Raw genomic sequence first — 20372 nt, 5'->3', positions numbered from 1 at the left:
ATTTTGACTTCTAGAGAGTTTTCAGTGTCTGTATTTGCTTATGGAAAAAAAAGCAATTTCATGATCCCTCCTGGAGGAGTCAAAACATTGTGAAATAACTGTAAACATCATAGAGGCCAAGAAATAAACTCCAAGTTACTATACATAAACATGTACACACATTTATAAATAGCAAGTGATTTTTTATCTGTAAAGAACTGCTGAATATTTTAGCATGTACATTTTGTATTTATGGCTACTGTTGCTTTATTTGCGCCTCTCAACTTAGAGGGAAACTCTTTGTAGAACAATGCCAAAATATGAGAGTTTCATGGGTGTAGGCGTATTCATCAGTACTTGTATGTGAAACATACACTTGACATCAGTCAAAAATATACCTCCTCCCAGTACACGAGTCCTTACAAGACTCCAGTCTGCTGGGCAGGGAGGCAATAAAAAAACCCAAACCTTCTGAATCTGAAAAATTTAGTTTTATAACTAAACTTTTTATAGTTTTAAGACACAACTATAAGAATCTGAGACAGAGAAAAACCATTAGAAAAGCCTCAGCTTTTTTTTTTTTTTTAAGAGGAGGCAGACATAAACAAAACATATGTAGGTTTATGGGACATTAAAATAAGTTTAGCAATCTTCCATTACCTGCTACATTACTAAATATATTATTCAGCTTATATAAAATTAGATCTATAAACTTTGAACAGCAAGGCAGAACATTTGTGTCTTTGCAGGATCTGGTAAATAAACTGCCTAACTGAAACAGGAGTGAAAGTTGTCATAATTTCTAACTTCACAGAATATCCCAACAAGTAAGGATGTTTTCAAACTGCAGAACTGCAAACAATATCACAGCCTTGATCCAAGACAGAGAATTGCAGAGAACAGGAATTACAAGGCTGTTTTGGAACCTGGGTCAAATCAGGCTGAGAACTGTCTTGTGAAACAGCTTCAGGGCAGCAATAATAATAATAATAATAATAGAAGTCTGAACTCAGATTCCCCAGACTAATTTCAGCTTCTTTACTTCTGCCTCTCTCTAGCAAACAGCAATGTTCATACACAAATCAGTGCAGAATTCAGGTAGTCGACACTTAGCTGCATTTGCTCTTTTCAGAGGGACAGATACAAAAAGCAGTAAAATTTTATTCTAAGCATAAAGAGATGCAGGTCCAGGTAAGAAGGTGAATCACCTATCTCTGTGTTGTCATGTTATTGCAGGGGTTCCATACTGCTGTCTCCTAGCACAAAGGTTCCATACCTTCTTGGTGTTTCTCGTGGGCAGCTCCTCAGAGCATGGCCTCTTTCCTCCTCACAAAGCAGCCACTGACTCCAGTTCCTTCTCACCCAGCCACCCCACTCTTTTATAGCATCTTCTTCTCATTGGCTACAGCTGTGGCCTGGTAAAGTCAGGCCTGTTCCTAATCTTTGATAATTGGCCCAGCTGCAACTCCTTAGGGGTAAGATTACTTTCTACACTATCTTTATTTTTCTTATATTCTATCCCCCTACATCTCTGCACAATTCCAGCCTACAACTGGATGCCTGGGGAGGGAGAGAAGTACCCACCAGTCATGGTGTGGTGATGCTTCTATGAACCCATCCCCTTTCTCCTTGAACTCACTCAAAACTTTCAGTATTGCTAAAATCCAGGGGGATGGAGATTTTCATTTTATCTTGGTATGACATGGTACTTCTTGTTGAATCTGGCTCCTTGATGTCACCTAGTCCTTTTACTGGATGAGTCACTGAATAATCACAACTTTTCTGTGCCAGTAGGTTTATTTCTAATGTTGAATCATCATTTGATAATCCTTTTTCTAGGCTGAAGCAGACAATCCACCTGCTGTCACTGGCATGAAAGCCCTTCTCTGCCTTCCACTGTCCTTATCCTTCTCCAAAACTTTTTCAGTTCTACCATATCCTCTTGAAAGAGAAGGGATGAGACCTACAGGTAATATTAATAAGAGGAGCACCATAGATTTATTCTATCACACAGTGATCCTCTTTCCACACCCTAAAATTATTTTTAATGCCTTTTCCCTAATGTTAAAGTAGAAGACCTTTTGTTTTAACTGGACAGAGTCTGTGCTTCAGCATGAATGGGTGTGAGTTGAAACAACAAAGCCATGCCAACAATGCTAAACAATATTAAACAATGATTGAATCTAAAACTACTTCATGTACAATAGGACATTATCAAAGGCATGTGAATCAGAATGGATTGTTTGATTAGACTGTACAACCTCACCACTTTGGGGAAATGAGAGCACACCATAAACTGATAACAATTTCTACCTAAACTGCTCAACATTTCCTTCGTAAGTTCTGCTGTTTTCCCTTGTTTTCAAGTCTCTGCTATTTGGGAAAGAACCACCCTGAGCCACACACAGACTTTATCTGCTGGAGTTCTAATTAGATATGGCTAAGATAAGGAGAATTTGAATGGTAAGATTTGTCATTTCACATAGTTTCCATGAGGAACTAACTTTCCTCAGAAAACTTCTGGTAGTGTGACAAACAAGAAAATCCCTGAAATCCAAACCATTGTGTGCTTTGCAATGCTAAAGTACAGAGGAGGAAACAAACAAAACATAATTTGTCTACTTACTGAACTCTAGACCTTAGGAACTAAGAAGATTCAAGGAAGCAGTTCAGAAATGCACCACTAAAAAAACCTCAAAGTGCAAATACAGGTGGCCCTATTTTCCTGAGAAGTCAAGTCACATTATTTCTGCATTACAATTATAGCAAATGGGTAAAATTAATCCTGCCCAGGCAGACTAAGTTTATACCCTCTGGTTACCTGCAGCAGTTTGTGATTATTCTGTGATAAACACAAAAGTTAGAAAAATGCATTCCTTCTACAGTCTCCCCTGTAAATAATTTCTCTTTCCTTGAAATCTCTCTTTCACCTTAGCCTAAAAGTGCATCTGATAATACTTTGGCTTAAAATCTATTTTAAATCACTTTATAGAACTTCCATGAGTTCTAGGGTTTTTTGGTCTTTTGCATGAAATACTGAATATTCTTTGGCATACAACACCAATAAAATGGCAAATAAGGATTGTAATTCACTAAGAAATCATGTAGCTATTAAAAGCAGAGTTCTAATTATATCTTCACTTATAAATTTGATATAGCTTTCTTTTCCTGCAAATGACAAGTCAAAAAATGAAAAAGGGAAACAAGTAAGTAAATGAATAAATGAATAAATAAATATTCTTTCACTGTTGGAGTCTGCTACATGCTATACAGCTGATCCAAATAAAAGCATGAAAGTTAAACAGAATCAATATAGGAAAAAATATAGATGACATAAATAAAACATTAAACACATGAGGTTTCAGATGTATGGAGAAAGAACCTCTTCCTGGCAATTACTTTTAATCTGTTTTGTTCAGTATTTTTAACCATGCATGCTTAGACTGTATCTAATGAGAAAACCCAGCAGCAACAATGAAATATAAACATAATCGAGGCTTAAACATATTGGAATGGTTTCTTGAACTAACTTCTCAACTATGCAAAGCCTGACAGCATTAAAGGCGATGCAGAGCCCAGTTTAGTGCAGATTGTGGGTACTGATAAAGCTCAGCCTGTGTGAGGAGCACCAAATGCCAAGCTCCTGCAGGAAAAGGAGCTTAGGAAGGCAGCACTGTCGCTTCAGAGGCGGTGGGAGTCCAGGGTCAGGAGCAGCAGCACTGACCCAGGGAGAGAGGGGGCAGCAGTGACCCCACCCGGGGCCGGATTCCCCGGAGCAATCGGAGCACGGAGTTCTGTGAGTTATCGGCTGAACTGGCTGTCATCTAGCGGGGTTATAGCACATTGCAACGCACTTGTTACACATCGGTAACAACTTCCCCCTGACAAACAATCTGACATCCACATTTGGGATTGGTCTCAAAGGTGAGAATTTTGTAGATTTTTTTCCCCAAATCCACTATTTCTGAAGACTTGGGAAAAAAACCCAAAAACAACCTTGCAGCCTCCATCATGTCCCAAGATATTTTTGATACTTTTTTGACTTTCTAGAATTCAATTTTTGTATATTAGACTGTCATAAAACAGGCTAGCCCCTTTTTGTGTTTAGCCTAATTATTTTTTGAGACTGAGTAATATAAACCAATGCAATAATTTAACTGATGAATGTGAATCTTCATTAAACTTTCCGCAGTGAAAATTACTGATGGACCAAAAAAATAGGGCAATTTTCCTGCCTCTTGGACACTGAGATGTCAGTTCATATTCATAAATAATCAAAGCCAGACGGTGACAGAAATAGAAATAGGGCTAATGAGATGAAAAGTATTTGATGACTAAGTATCATGCTTGCATGGTTATTTATGAAAAAGAAACACATGGAATGCAAAAAGGAGACAGGAATTAAGTAACAGGCCCAGATTTCATTATTACTTGTGTTGCAATTTTGCTAAAACAATGCAGCTTGCTGTACATTTTTCTCTCATTATTGGCAGTAAACAACAACTATTACTAGAATTCAGCCCCTGACTGTACATCATCCAATGCCCACATGCCCCACCTCATTTTTTAAAATTGTTATACGATGATAATGTGGGGTATGAAGTCCAGAAGAGTCTTTTAAACTCAATTAAGTGCTTCCCTGCTTGTTTATAAATCCTATGAGGACAATTGTTTTATGGCTTATTTGAGATCTCAGGAAAATATTTAATTGCTTGGCTTCAGAACTGCTAAAAAGCAGTACAACACCTAACATATTGACCAAAAGTTACTGACAGAGCGATTCTGGTGCTTTGTGCTATCACTTCAAAAAAACAACAACAAATAACTGGTTTTCCAACACATCTGTCAAACTGCTCCTACACCGGGCTGGCCGGGGACATGTCAGCACAGGCAGGCTGGCTGTGGCTGAGGTGCCCTGAGGGGCGGGCTGCCGCGGGACCCCATCTCCTCACGATACGGGCCCGCCTGGGGGTCGCACCCCCGGCCCTCAGGGACTCCTCAAAAAAGGCTGTGGCGGCACCGCTTGACTTACTTCCCCCCTCGACGTCGGAGCCGCGGCTTTGCCTCTCTTGGCCCCAGTCCCGGCTCCCTCGGCTCCCTCCCGGCCCGGCCCGGCCGAGTGGCGTCCCTGTCACTATGGCGACCCGCGCACCGCCTCCCGCCCGCCTCAGCCACCCCAGCTTCTGATTGGCTGCGGCGTCCGCCCTGTGACCCAATAGCAACAGGCTTTCGGCAATGCCCCGCCCTCCCCGCTCTCCGATAGGCTCGTGGGCACGGCTGTAGTTCCTTCCGCGCGCTGTAGAACTACGACTCCCAGGAGGCTTCGCGGCGGAGCCACCGCCTGTTTACCGGCCGTGCCGGTGCCGCTCCCCGCGTGCAGCCCGGCCACGTGACCGGCCGGGGGTCACGGCCGCCCGCCGGGAGCGGCCTCGTCCCGTCAGGTCCGGTCCCGTCGGTCCCGGGCGCTCCTGACGCGGCTCCCGGGCGCTCTCGCCCTGCCGGCGGCAATGAGGGCGCTGCCCCCGCGCTGGGCGGCCCTGGCTGTGCGAGCGGCGGGCGGGCAGTGGGCGCCGCCCGTGCCCCGCCGCGGTCGCAGCGGCCCCGGCCCGCCCCCGCCGCGGGAGTGGGCGCTGTCGGTGAGCCCGCGGGGGCGGCTGCGGGTGCGGCTGCCGTGCCAGGTGAGCGTCCGCCCGCTGGACCCGCAGCGCTACCCGGGCGCGGACCGGGTGCTGGTGTCCGTGAGCGGCGGCAGCCCCGGGCGGGAGCGGGAGCGGGACCCGGTGCGGGTGGAGCACGATGAGGCGCTGGGGCAGGTGGCGATCGTGGCGGACGGCGTGGACAGCAAGACCGCCGTGGACGTCCGGACGCCGGTGAAGTTCGGTGAGGGCGGGGGAGGTGCACGGATCGCGGCGGTCCCACCGGGAGCGGGCCTGGCCTGGGCTGGCTGGAAGGCGGTGTTGGGAATCGGCATCGCGCCCTGGCTGGTTCAGAACGCCCCGCTGTGGTTCCTGAGCTCTCTGGAGTGTTCCTGGGTGTTGGGATACGCGATTTGTTGGTGACCTTTTTGCCAGTAGTGGTTTGTGCTGGAACCTGAGCTGGTGAGGGGCACTCGGAGCGCTCGCTGACACCTGTGCTTGGCAGCGGCTGCTCCAGAGAGACCCGGCCCCGGGGCAGCATCCTGGGCACCCCTGCCCTCCTGGGGCTGCTCCAGAGAGACCCGGCCCCTGCGCAGCATCCTGGGCACCCCTGCCCTCCTGGGGCTGCTCCAGAGAGACCCGGCCCCTGGGCAGCATCCTGGGCACCCCTGCTCTCCTGGGGCTGCTCCGGCAGGGCTGCAGCATCCAGCAGCATCCTGGGCACCCCTGCCCTCCTGGGGCTGCTCCAGCAGGGCTGCAGCATCCTGGGCACCCCTGCTCTCCTGGGGCTGCTCCGGCAGGGCTGCGGCATCCAGCAGCATCCTGGGCACCCCTGGTCTCCTGGGGCTGCTCCGGCAGGGCTGCGGCATCCAGCAGCTCCGGCAGGGTTTGTGTGTGGAGGGCTCTCCGCAGGATCGAAAGAGGAGCCTGGGAGGTAACGGTGCAGATGAAATAAAGGAGGGCTCCCTTGTCCGGTACAAACGTTGCATTATCTTTTTGGGCACAGGGTTATAATCTGTGCAGGGTTTCTTGTGTGGAACACAGTTTGGGAGAGCAGCTATAGTGGCTGAAGCCAATAAATATCTCTGCTGAACTGATGGTAAAGTTCTGACAGTTTCCCTGAGTTTAGGAAGTACAGACTCAGAGATTTGTGTTCAGTCACTAATGTCGTTTTGGTTTTTTCTTATGCATTTGGGCAATTTTCCTATACAGGGCAGAATGTTTCATCATGCTGGAAGAACTTTGATGTACAATGCATCTGGTGTGTTGTTTTCTTAAAGTTATTGAAGACTGCTGCTTTATTTTATTTAATGCCCTGCTGCAGTTGTGATATGAGAAATGATGAACAATCCCACCCTACTTACACTTCATTCATGTAATCTATGACTTTTGTAGAATATGATGTTACATACAGCAAAGGCATTCTGCACCTTTTATGTTACTTTACTTTTTTTCCCACCCTCTGTCTTAGGGAAAGTTCTGCAATGTGCTTTTTTCTCTTCTTGTTTTCTTTTACAAGGACCTGAACTGTACATAATTCAAAATGGAGAAATTCTATGGGTTTGACATAGCATCATTCTCACATTTTCCAGTCTTACTCATCCCTATAATTTAATTTTTTTAAACACTGCTTATAACTGAAGGGGTGTTTCTTACATATGTTTATCACAACTTAGGGTCTGTTTTGTTTCCTAGCAACTAATATATGCACAAATATTCTGTAACTAAATACAGAATATTTGTGCATATAATCTCAGCCTTCCTGCCCTCAGTGTGCTTTGCTCTGTCAGAATGGCTGTGCTGATTCCTACCATGACTCCAGCAACCACTGCCCTGCCTCTGGTCATAAACAGATGCTCAGGGAAGGGTAAGAACAGAACAAATGTAAATGATATTTCATCTAAGCACTCTCTTAGCTGTCAACTGTTTTCATCACAGGATTTTCAGAGCCTGATACAGCTGAACACCTCAGTGGATCTCTGCTGAGTGTATAGAAACAGTTTCAGGGTAAGAGCTTCCTGGTAAACTCTTGTCAGAGTCCCACAGTTTAATTTCCTGCTACTTTATCATTTGAGTATGTGGTATTCCAAGGTCCTCCTGCAATTTGTCAGTGAGCTTTTAACTAGTCTGAATAATTTGATGCCATTGATACAAGTTTTCAGCCTTGCTATTTGTGCTGATTTCCAGCTTCTTGTACTGTTGAAGGTGGTGCACAGCTTATAGCTGAAAGACAGTAGGGAACTAAGGAATTGTTAAAGACATTTGAAAACCCAAGTTGGATCTCTTAAACAGATCAGATGTTACCTCTTTATTCCTTGACTCTGTCATTGAACTCTAGCTGGACTGTCTTCTCCAAGAGTCTTGTAGCCTTGACTCTTACCTGAGAATTTTCAGTTGCTATCTTACAGCTCTTCTTTTTATTTTTTCCCCTCCCTTGCTTGGCAAGCACAAAGATTACCTTGGCTTGTCTGTAGCACATTCACAGAGTCCATCCCATAATTGCTGAGAATGAAACAAGCCCAGTGTCTAATTTATTACCCTTCAGTTCTCAGGTGTGTCTGGTTACTGCAGTCCTTTACTATTTTGGTCTCTCCAGGATCTCTGAGTGACTGTTACAAGTCACTCCTTAGCTGGTTATTCTCAAGGTGCAGAATTCATTGTGTTAAGATGTGAAGAATTTCAACCTTCATAAAGGGTTGCAATGTGAGGAATCTTCCTGAAAGTCTTGATAATAAATCCTGATTGATGGAAAACAATAATTTCACTTTTTTCCTGTCTTTGAGATTCTTACTATATTCTGAATTTCAGCCAACACTGCAGACAGTCTTAGGGGCTTTCTTCTTGAAACAGGTTTTCTTTTTTTTGTAGTTTCTAAGCTGTTCCACTTGGGTTTGTGGTAAGCTCATGCAATTCAGGTTCCCTGGACAATCTGTGGGTTGTAATGTCCTTCCACAAGTGGCTCTTTGTCACCCCATGGTTAGCATGATGTATTATTGTTGTCATCCAGGTGCATCTAGACATATATTTACAGAAATGTAAGTGTGGGGGGTTTGGGTGTTTTAAGTTTCTACTCAGTGAAGGAGAATTTTTGCTTGCACTGAGATTCTACTTTTAAGTGTCCTTTCAGCTCTAGTTTGGGGTTTTTTTATCTTCTGAGCATTAGTTTGTGCTTGAGTAGCTCAGTTTATTTATTTAAAAAATAATTATCCATTAAATTTCATTTTATAAACAAAAGATCTTATCCCTTGTAAAAACACATCTCAAACCAGAAAGGAACTGTTGTTGCTGTGCAAACACTTTGGCTTTTCTCTGCCTTTCCTTGGATGCATGAGGAAGATGTTAGCTCTGTTCTGCTCAGGTGGTTTTGCCTGAGCTCTCTCAGTCACTTAGTTGCAAGAAGTTGAGGGGTTGATGTGAATCTCTTTTCAGCTTTTGCTTGTTTTCTTCACTTTGGAAGTTAAGGCATTTCATAACAGCTTTCACAATTTTTCTTGGAGCTTATCCAGGAAGCTGCAAGTTATCTAAAGCTCCTTAGAGCCTGAATGAAGAGCATGTGTGAAAGATGCTGAGCTTGAATATGCATTTTAAACCAAGGCAACCTCTAAGCAGCTTAGTGGGGCAAGTACCAAAAGATCCTCTGTTTGTCTTAGTGTCTGTTTTTGAGCTCTATAGGATTTCAATACCATACATGATCTGATAATCTTCTCTGATACATCTAACCTTCACTGATGGCAGATGTCAAGGAATTTCTGTTTAATCAGGCTTATTTATTTTGGCATGTGTTAATTAAACCTGAAACCAGCCCTTTGATTTCTGGTTACTATACATTGACTGCATGAGTATGCAGAAGTAAACTGTACTGAGGGCTTGCATAACCATAATTTGAGATAATTCTAGGGCTGCTGAGTCATCAGAAAAGACATAATTATCCAGTCTATTTCAAGTATTATAGCTTAAGGCAGCTTAATAACTGGGCTGCTTAAATACCCTGGGGTACCCCTGCTTACATTCTGATACCAAAGTGTTTCTGTTTTCCTAAATACCTTCATTTCTGATACAAGTCTTTTACACCACAAAGATCTTCATGCATTCTTTGTGGTTTATGTGGCTTAAGTTGGCTTCAGCCCTTGTCTTTGCTAGGGAGGAATCAAACTGGCTATTTTTGGAGTTTTGGCACTGAAACAGATTGTATCTTGTTCCTCCTTGTTAAAATTTCATTGGCAATATTATCCAGCTTTCAGTCTGCTTCTTTATGGAGTTGTTTATCCTTGGTTTGGGAACTCAGAAGGAAAGAGACAGAGGGGCTCAATTCCTTGTCCACTAATTTTTGTTACATAGAGGCTACCAAAGTGGTGTGACTGCAGAGAGTCAAGGCACAAAGTATATTCCAGAAGTCCCTGGTGTTTCTTAATGACTTGTTTATGAATTTCCAGACTTCCAGGTCCTCTTTTAGCACCCATCTTTGACAGCTAGGATTACACTACTAGCCCACCTTTTCAAATGATGGCAATAGTATGCTCTGCAGGATCAGAAGGTTTTCTATTAACTCTATTCTTGTAAAAGTCTCAGTGTGTTTGTATCATGACTAAACTGAGCACTCTCAAGCCTTTGCCTTGTCCCTTGTAAGAGCAGGAGGGTTTCAAGCTGATTGAATTTGAAGATTTGCACAAGCAAAGTGGCTTTTGGGACTCTCTTCTCAGAAAGCAAAGCAGCAGAAGTCTTGGTTGTAGACCTTCCCAAGCACCATGCAGTTGTCCAGTGGATGAACTGAGAGTCTGGGCAAGACAGCTTGTTCAAAAACAACATTGCTTCCCAGTCTACCTCTTGTAGCCTTTTTTCTTAAGGAATTGTTAACCTTTGAATGTGGTCTACATCTTCACTAAATTTAACCTCTGGGCTTACTGCAGCCATAAGGAGGATGCTTGCTGCAAAGATGTTGTGTTTCAAGTCTGTCTCTTGGATTCTCCTAGTCAGGTTTTGTCAGGTGAGAAAACTTCCACTTGTTGTTAATTGGAGCTCTCAGTCTCTCATCTTTGTGGTCTGCAAGCTCACTGTTGTCATGGTTCCAGGAGGCAGGACAGGAGGACACTTCACAGCTCTGACTTGGGAATCTCCTCAGGGCAGAGCTTGTTTTGCACAGTCTGATTATTCTTTTTGTCTTTCTGATAACCTTAGCAGGCAGTGGCAGTGAACGAAACACTTTTCACATTTGGTTAAATGAAGATTTTTTTACTAAATAATCTCCTTTCCTTTAGGAAGTGATGGGACTCACTATCTGATCCTGTCAGTTCTTCACTTGTGTCTTGCAGCAAACTCTTCTGATTGCTGTTCAATTCTTCTTTTTCTTCTTTTTACCTTTTATCCTTAGAAGAACAAAATCACATTTTTCCTCTCCTGCCTTTACCTTTTGCCAGCCACTGTAGTGGTCATTAATAGAAATTAATATAGACAGAATCCCCAGACTGTACATTGTCAAAACTTCTTCCCATTCCTTAAACCCAAGGGTGAGACAAATAGCAGAAAATTGCTTTTCCTGCCCCTGCATCCTATCCACAAGACCTGGTGATTTTTCTTTGTGGGAGTCTATGAACAGTAGCAAGGTGAGGTGACTCAGGCTAGAGGCAAACGTGCTTCTTCATGCCAGGGGAATGTCAGGCTTTGCAAAGACTGGGGAGAACACACCAACACTTCTCTGCCTGGTTTTGGATAGTGGAGCAGCAAGGCCTGGGTATTTGTGCTGTTGAACCTCATTATTCTACCTGTGGCCTCAGACACCTGCCAGCCTTCTACCCCAAAGAGGGTGTCAGGGTGCCCAAGTGTTTAAGTAGAATTTCTAATGGAATTGGTGGCTAGGGGAGATAGGAGATGGAGTTAAAAAGAAAAAAGATGAGACTTCACTAAAGGTTCACACCCTGCTGATTCCTTGCCACAGGTTACAGTAATTCTTCTTCTTAATGTTCTCTCTTGGAGTTGGATGGGTCAAACTTTCTGACTTAGTAAACTTTCAGTGTTCATAGCTGATAGTGACTACTCAGGCTGTTCAAAGTGCATGGCCAGACACAACAAGCAGGTTTTTAGTAACAAAGAAGCTGCTTTTTTTCCTTACTATGTTTGGTTACTCTGTTGTTGGGAAGGATGAAAGTGTGACAAGAAAGTCTCACAGATATGTATGCTTAGGAGAAAGATTTTTAAATGTTGAGTCTGATGAAGAATAGAAATGAAAGCAGGTTTTGATATAGAAGGAAAGAATTGCTGAGCCAGTCTTACTGGATGACCAAGGAGGCAAAGGGTGTGTTAGTTAGAAGGGGTTTTTATGGCTTAGAGCAAAGGATAAACCCACCCCAAATAAGAAGATGTTTTTACCAAGCAGAAAGATAGCACAGGCAAACAAGTCAGCAAATGCTGCAAGTAGAAAAAAGGTCTCAGAATTTTCCACTGCAAGAAAACTGAAAAACAACTTCTAGCTTAAACTGTAATGTACTAACTTGTAGTGATTGGAGAATAGTAACATGAATATGGTAATTATAGTCATTATGATAGGGCTATAGATAAAGGTTAAGGTATAGATTGGTTCTACTGTATTAAGATGCTCAGCAAAGAAAAGTCTATAATGCATTGTAACCAAAACCAAAGGGTCTCCAGGCCTGCCTGCAGCTGGAGCTGACAGCTGTGGGCACAGGCTCTGTCACCCACCACCCTGGACTGCTGTAACTCTTGGATGGAATAAACTGCATTGTGGAGAGCTGCAGGGAGTCCCATATCCCTCATTTTGGCTCTTACACTGTGTAACATGATCAAATACTATGTTAAAGATATCTGACTTTTTCTTTCTGTTGCTGATAAAACTCTTTTAATTCTAGATTTGGATATCAAAACATCAGGGACTGGCTGTGTGAAGATTCAGAAAATAGAATGTGATAACTGCAAAATAGAAACAGAGAAGGGGACGAGTGTCTTGCAGTCAATAAAGGTACAAAGAACCCTCCCCCACTGTTTGAGAAGGGATTGTGTGGTGGGATATAGTGTTAAATACCAGCTCTGGAGATGAGAAGTACTCTGGAATTCTCATTGCAGCACTCCTTTTGCTCTGTGTACAGCACCTCACCTTGAATTACTGCATACAACTGCAGCACAAAGTCAAAACCAGTGAATGAGGAGGAGTCAGAAGTCCATGTACCTGTGATAACCAAAGGCAGCAGGAGCAGTGACAGCAGTGAGCCTGCTCCCTGTCTCCCCTGCCCCTCAAAGCAAAATAATAGACTGGGATTTCCTGTCTAGTAGGTTAATAGTTGTGCCTGCTCAATCAAGACTTTGCAGCTTGCTGCTGATTTCTTTTTTTGTATGTGTGTGGGATTTTTTTTTATTTTTTAATAATTGTTATATCAGAGCTATTGACAATCCCTTTAAGTTAATTTTCAATCAGAAGTTAGACATTACATGTCCAAAATACCTGACTGAAATATATCTGGTATATACTGTATGTATCATAGGCATGAGGTTGTTTTTTCAGTCTTGAGGCTTCAAGTTTGCTGACTTAAGCTGTTGTAAAATTAATCACACTTTATCTGACTTAGGTGCTATTTGGAATCAAATTCACTTGATTGTTTGGGATTGAACCTGCAGGAATTGGTATAAATTCAAAACAAGGGTCAATTTTTTTTTGAGATATGAGAAATTTTTTAACATTTTTCTGTATTGTGGTAAGAGATGATTTTAGATGTAGGGAAAACTGAGCTTAGGGAGGGGTGTAATATACAATAGAGGTAGGTGTGCTCTGCAGCTGGGGAACTATAGATAACTTGAACCTTCCAGATTCTGTGTAATTGAACATTTTACTGTAATAAAGATACCTAAAATCTTACAGAAGTTAATAGCACTATGTGATGCCCACCTAAACTTTTCATTAAAAATTATTCTATTATGTAATAATGATGACAACAGTGCATGAGGAACTGCATAGTATGAGAAAACAAAGTGGTTTTAGCCAGTAATAATGACAGTAATCATGGTATGCCATCACATCAAGAATTTTTTGGTGTCATGGAAAAAGATGGCTTTGAGGAAAGACCACTAACTTATCTTCTGGGAATCTTCTCTCAAATGCAGTCCAAGATGTGAAATATCTTGAATTTTAAAAATTAAGAGCTGGATTTTAGTCTAATCTTGTTTTTAAGTATTGTAGTTCTAGTAAGGTGACTGAACTAATTTTTTTTCTAATAAAGCTTCAGGAATTATATTCTGTGTTATCAGAGAAGCAGAATTATTTGGGAGAAACAGAATTATTAGCCTTCAGGGTTTTTCCAAAACTACTAAAAATGTTATGGACCAGATGCTGTAGAGAAGCATAAGAGCTGATTCCCTTTCTGGGAATTTCCTTTATGGAGCAAACTGAAGTGATAGTGCCCTCCCCTGGATGGATTAAAGCTGTTTTAATGGTGGTTTGCTGTTACTAACAAACCTCATTAACTAACAAAGCAGGAGAGCCTTTCTTTACAGGAGAGAGAAAAGATTATTGATAAATGACTTTAAATGAAAAAATCTGGTCATGTAGGTATTATTCAAGAGCACCAGCAAACACCTTCACAACTGCTCATTTTCTTAACTTGCAAGAAGTTGTTAGTATAAACTGTAATTTAAAACAACTTTTTTCTATACAATATACAAAGCTTTTTTAATATACAATCTATAGAGTCTTTACAAAAGACTTAATGATTTGACCTCTACTTTGCTTAACCATGTATACTAGTAATTGAACAGAAAGGAGGAGTCTCTATGAGGCTTATTAATGGATTTTAAATTAAAACTACACACAGTTTTGCTGTGGTAGACATTACCCAGCCAGTGAGATTTGTTGAGGGTAATTTTATTAAATTGTTTTGTTTTGTTGTTTTTTAATTGGCTGAAGTCCAGTTTACCCTATTCCTTCCAAGTCTCTAGATCAACTGATAGCAATAGTAATTCCAAAACAGAGTTATGGCATTTTGGTCTTCTTCAGAGTATGAATTATTCACAAATTCTTGATTGAGAAGGCAGTACTTCTTCTTTTTAATTTTTTTTGTTGTGCCTCTTATGATGACAATGCCACCAGGGAGACCCTTTAATTGTGCTTCCATCTTCCTCAGTTACTCCTGACTCCTTGGCTGGGCTGGTGAGAACAAGAATTTCCAGGCATCTCACTCACACTGGCAGAAAACCTGCTATGCTTCCTCCCCACACACCTTGTCTGAGCCTGGTTCATCCAGCACCAGTGTCCTTCTCTTCTTCTGAACAAATTTTTCTGCTTTTCCTCTGCCATCTTTTAAGGTCTTGACATCCTTTTGCCTCTTCCTTATTCCAACCTTTCTCCCTTGCTTAGAGTAGCCCTATGAAAAATTAGTGCTTTTTTCTTTCAGCTGGTGGAATATTTCCTCTTAGTGAAAAAGCTGCTTCACCACTGTAACTGGTTTCTTCTCTCAGCAAATCCTTCTGCCTGTTAGGGGTCTCTAGAGATATCTACTTCTGAAAGCCTGGTTGGTTTTTTTTTAAGGAAGATATTCTAATAATTTGGGATGGGGAGAATTAGTGTCTGTGTTGTGGTTTTATTTTACTGATCTATCAGTGGCCACACTGGTGAGCCCTTGCTATACACTAATTTTTCCAATCTTGCAAGTCCCCATATTCTCCTCAAGTTACATATTTGGAGGATTTGCTGTTTAACCATTATTCTGATAACAAGCATGGTGTACCTGCCTCAAAGGAACTGTGATGGCAGATTGAAACATTTAATTCATCATCTTACTGTATAAGGAGAGAACAATCTATTTATTTAAATCTAATTTTTAAAGATTTTTTCTCTTTTACAGATGGCTGTATTTTATTCTCAATACCTGGTGGGGTTTTTTGGCTTTTTGAGATTGGTTTATGTGTATTTCAGTACTTTTTTTTTTCTCTTGTTGTTTGTATGCAGCAACAGCTGGAAGGTATAAGGGCTATAGAACAGTTGTTACTTGAAACCTGGCTAATTTGTTAAAAACTGGAGATTTGCCTTAAGCAAAACAATTTTAATTAGAATTTGTGTGCAGTGAAACACTGTAGAATCTGGTTCTGCTTGCAGGACTAAGGAGGCTTCCAGTGGTTAATGTGGTACAACTTGAAAAACAAGATAACCATAACTAGAGAACCAGTTATCCTAACTGTATGATTTTTAAACTTTTTTTCAGAGCCATAAAATTGATATAAGGACAAATGGTGGCAAAGTAATTGGTCTTGGGACACTTTATGGAAATACAGATATTTGTGCAACAGAAAAGGGGGTAAGTAGGAAGTAAAACTTTCTCTTCAATGGCTTATCCTCCTCATTTGTTGTAAAAGGACTAAATTTAAAAAAATGTGCTAAAGAATATGTAAATAACTCTCATTGTAACTGCACTGTTTCTTAGGTTTGTCTGTTAAATTATATTATCCTGTGCTTAATTTGGATAGATAAACAGGCTGCACAGAAAGCAGGAATAAGTGTGTGATCATTCCATCAGTACAGAGATTGTTCTACTGATACAACCCATCAGCTTTAATTATGTAGACCCCTCAGGACATTCTTAAACTTTCTCCTTGGCTAATATGTAGGCATTTGGACTCTGCAGAAGGCTCAGGAGTTTTAATGTCTCATGGATAGTGGCTTGATCTTTGTAAATGCTGCACACTTCTAGTGTTATGTAAGACTGGAAGAGTAGAAGGTTTTGCAGACTTCATGAGGCTGAGGAAATGTAATCACAGGTAATCTTGCTGTGAGATGCAGTGGGAAGAATCACAAACAGAACATTTTTGTTGAGAACTAGCTTGGTTTTTTTCAGTAGATGGCAGTATGAGACTAACCACAAACTACTGCACTCTGCTTTTGTTTCTTGACAGAAGTAGGCAAGTCTCCTTTGTTTAAAGGAATGTAGAGCCAAACTCCCTGCAGTTCTCACAGCCAGTCTTGGTTTTAGGCAGTGTAATGTCCATTCCAATACCTGCATGGGTTCCTTAGGATTCACTGGGTGTGAGGTGTTGCTGTGTGAGCATGGGGAGCCAGGCCAAGGCTGGGGGTGGCTTTGGCTGCGTGCAGAATCCATGGACACCCTTTAACCAGCAGCACTGGGAAGAACCAGAGTGGGGTAACCCTGCCTTGCCAGGATAGATTTGAGCCCAAACTAGTGAGTTCCAGGCACCCAAAGTCACCTCTGTGAAGTGCTGTTTGGCACTGCTGTGCCCCTTGTGGGTTCCCAGGTCAGCTCACTCACCTAGAGCCAGCTGTGAGCTGTTCTTGATGTCCTGCTGGAAACTAAGCAACTTGCCATTGGATTTTCCAAAAACTCCCAGCATTAATTTATCTGTGTTTCTGTGGAAGTGGGTGCTAGAATGCCTTTTATGTAATAAATGTAATAATGTATCTGTATGGGAAAATATAGTTCAGAAAATAGTTTTACTTTGAGGCTTTAAATGCTTTTTAAAAAATTAGCTCTTTTCAGAAACATCATCCTTCTGAAACAATAAAACAAATGTCATGCAGATTAAGTTGAAGTCCTTCTTTGTGATCATAAATATTTGTATGTAGTATGTAATATTACAAAAAGTCAATCTTAGAGTTGTAAAGCTGTAGTAACTTGAGTGAAGTGAGTCATTTTAGCACGAATTCACAGCTACAGAACAATATTTTGGCTTATGTTACTGAACTTCTCACTAACAAACTTTGTAGTGTGGTTAGGAAGGACAGATTTCTGTTCTCAGCTGGCCACTTCTGTTAATAATCAGTCAGCCTTATGTCTCCTCTGTGTGTTTGTATGAGATGTTTCTTCCATCAGTTACAGTCATCATTATGTAATTATGGCTCTGTCAGCATTTCCAGCCCCCTCCTGGAGGTGGGGAGGGAGAGGATGTGGTAAAAGGCACTAAGCACTTGGAAAATTAATATTTTTTAGTGGGGGGAAGTGGGAGAAGACACTAGTAAAGCTTTTGAGCAATGATAGCAGAAAAAAGAAGGCCATGAGCAGAAATATGTGGAGAAGGAGCCATATATGTCTTATTTAAACATAGCAAGATGTCAGTTTTTATCTTGAAAATGTGTTCAGGTGTAAAACCTTCTCAGTCTGACTTGTGCAGATGAGACCAATGAAACCTGAGCATGTGGTCAGTTTCAGGAACTGCAACCCCCAAGGCTCTGTGCCCAAGGGAAGGAATTTTTTCCCGAAAATCTGGTGGTTCAATGGACAAAAATAAAGAAATTTGTTTGCCTGGGGAGTTATTAGCTAATCTGTGCCATGGAGACTTTTCTATAACACTTGGCTTTGTTGAGCCAGACATCTATGTTCTGCCAAAACTCCACAAGAGTTAAAGAATTTGGGATTGAAAGCATATTTATTTTCATTGAAAAGCAATCCTATTTTTCCATGCTTTCCCCATCTAAAATACTTTTTTATTCTTATACTTGAGCAATCTGACTTCCCCTTCCTCCATGCCCCTACCCTGATTTGGGTTATTCTGAAACAAACATCCTTTGTATTGGTAGTTTTTGTTTTACTGTTTATAGTAACTTCTTTTGACCTGGAGCTGAGACAATTCTTTTTGTTACTGTGCAATTTTAAGAAAGGCAGTTGAGGCTGGTAAAAGAGTTGGTATGTGAGATTATTTAAGAATTAAGTGCTTTATTGTAAACAAAGTAATATATCTAAACAGAGTTAAAACTTGCATTCTATAGGAAGAGAGGTAACCTTTGCCTGGTTAGGAATGCCACAAGGCAGCCAGTTTGTATCCAAACTATGCAGATATTTTTCTTTTCTTTCTCTCCCTGAAAGTGTGCTTTGCACTATTTTCATTGTGCTGGTATCAGTGATGGCCCTCAAATGGGAAATGTTCTTTGCAAGTCATTTAACTCTTAGAACAGGTGAGATCATAGAGCCTAAAACAAGAGTGCCTTTCCCTTTCCTTGCTGTGTGGCCACATGTCAGAGCAGGTTTGCCCTTTGCCATGCAGGGCTGGGGCATGGGGCAGCACTTTGGGAAGCATCCCTAGGACAGATGCAATGGAATTTAATGTTTGAAATCTCTGGTTATTATCTTGTTGCAAGCAGTATTAGATGAAAAGCTTTGTTCAGTAGTGACAAGTTGTGCCTTTGTTACTGGATTTTATTTCTGTCTGTAGCACAGTTCTAAGCAGCAGCACCTGCAGTGATTGTAGGCATTGAATGTCACATATTTCTAATTCTACCATAGGTTATGCATAGCATTTTGATTTTCTTAAAGTTTAATGTATCTTGCTAAATTATTGGGGATCTAATCAGTATTGTAGCATCATGGGAAAAGTCTCAAGCCAGTAGTCCATTGTGTAATCTTATAATTTAGTAGTTCAGTATGAATGGATGGCTAAGGCCACAGTATAATTTGGCTGTCATATAGTCCATAGTAACCCAGCCTCTTCAGCTCAGTTTTTGGGATACAATGCAGCACTGAGTTTGTGCAACACTATTTGTCAGATTATCTCTTGCTTCATCTATAACTTGTTCTTTATCATAATATTTGACTGGGTTGACAGACTTATTTTCTTATATCAACCTTTTTTGCAAAAGATGGCAATGCTAAAATGACAAGGAGGATTTCAAAATAATTTGAGTGAGGCACAGTTTGATCTGGAAAGCCATGTATTGTTACATGTAATGAATAAGGATTTTGTGCAATTCACTGAAAGTCTGCATAAGCAAAATAAAAGCAAATTTAGTGGGGGTTCAGGTATGAACTATTGCATTCTTCCATCATAAATCAAATTTAACTGAACAGAACAGAATTCAGTTTCATATGGTTGTTGCACAAGCATGTGAATTGTTCTGTTTTGTTCAAATACATTGATGTTTTATCATGTGGCTCACCACTTTTACATAGATAATCTCATCTGTCACCTTTTATTTCCCAAATCCATAGTGCAACTTTTTGTATTCTATCCTTTCTGTTTCTATTGCAAAGAAGTAGAAATGGAGATCTTATCCCTGGTTTTTCAAGGCTTGGTATGTCTTGAGGCTTAAGTCCAAGAATAGAAGCCTGAGTAACCAAGGTAATAGGAAAATTATGCTGAGAAAAAGGGCAGCTGGTTGGAGCTTTTTTGCAAACCTTCACCAAAGATATATCTACAAAGTAAACCAGTTAAAAATCTTCCTAAATAGCTGTGTGTAACAAAGACAGAGGGTGTTTCAATTTGTGGTGGCAGAAAATCGATCATCAATGCTCCAAGCATCATAGTGCTGTATGAAGATTCAGTCTTCATAATTAAAGTTAATAATTCATTTTGCTTTTCACAATGAAGTGTTTAATTTTGAAAATTAAATTAAGCTTTTCTTTCATCTGTTTGTGACTACTTGGGTTCTTCACCTGAACTATGGATGTAATAACTCCTAGGAATGTTGTGAAGAATCATTAGTTCTTAAGTCAGAGCTCTTGGATGGAAAATTTTTTTGTTTTGTCTTGTGTAGCTTTTAGCCTGATTCCATTTTTCCTGCACCAACAACTGCTTTCTATTTGTTTTGTGTCTTAACAGTGTTACTTCCACTGCTTTTTCAAACTGTGATGACAAATTGTTGATTGTGTTTATTTCTCCTAGAGTGTAAATATAGAGAAGCTGCAGGGGACAACCATCAATATATCTACTGAAGATGGGCTGCTGAAAACGAAATATCTCTATGCAGAATCAGCATCTCTCTCTTCAGAATCTGGTGATATTATGCTGGGAAGTGTTCATGGTAAGAAGGAAGTCTGT

The 20372-nt window shown here is 41.1% G+C and overlaps 2 protein-coding genes across 5 annotated transcripts in view; one reads left to right on the top strand and one right to left on the bottom strand.

The window, feature by feature from the left end:
* The window catches only part of CCDC146 (coiled-coil domain containing 146), a 65642-nt gene extending 60480 nt beyond the window's left edge, over positions 1-5162 (bottom strand). Inside the window, exon 1 of one of the 2 annotated variants that reach the window (XM_071423980.1) lies at positions 5012-5162. The gene's annotated coding sequence lies outside the window, so the exon portion shown is untranslated. The remainder of the gene's footprint in view (positions 1-5011) is intronic. The other variant, XM_071423979.1, reaches the window with a different exon arrangement.
* Positions 5163-5353: 191 nt separating this feature from the next.
* FAM185A (family with sequence similarity 185 member A) overlaps positions 5354-20372 on the top strand; it is a 37234-nt gene continuing 22215 nt past the window's right edge. For all 3 annotated transcript variants that reach the window (XM_071423976.1, XM_071423978.1, XM_071423977.1), the window contains exons 1-4: positions 5354-5859; positions 12476-12585; positions 15815-15907; positions 20217-20355. In XM_071423976.1, coding sequence (XP_071280077.1) covers positions 5487-5859; positions 12476-12585; positions 15815-15907; positions 20217-20355 — 715 coding nt within the window. In that variant the 5' untranslated portion in view covers positions 5354-5486. The remainder of the gene's footprint in view (positions 5860-12475; positions 12586-15814; positions 15908-20216; positions 20356-20372) is intronic.

This window comes from Agelaius tricolor, unplaced genomic scaffold, assembly GCF_023055355.1.
Source record: "Agelaius tricolor isolate 1412-34295 unplaced genomic scaffold, bAgeTri1.0.p SCAF_3, whole genome shotgun sequence".
NCBI classification, from domain to species: domain Eukaryota; kingdom Metazoa; phylum Chordata; class Aves; order Passeriformes; family Icteridae; genus Agelaius; species Agelaius tricolor.
The sequence above is the reverse complement of the archived record's forward strand: the minus strand, read 5'-3'. Positions and strand labels throughout refer to the sequence as shown.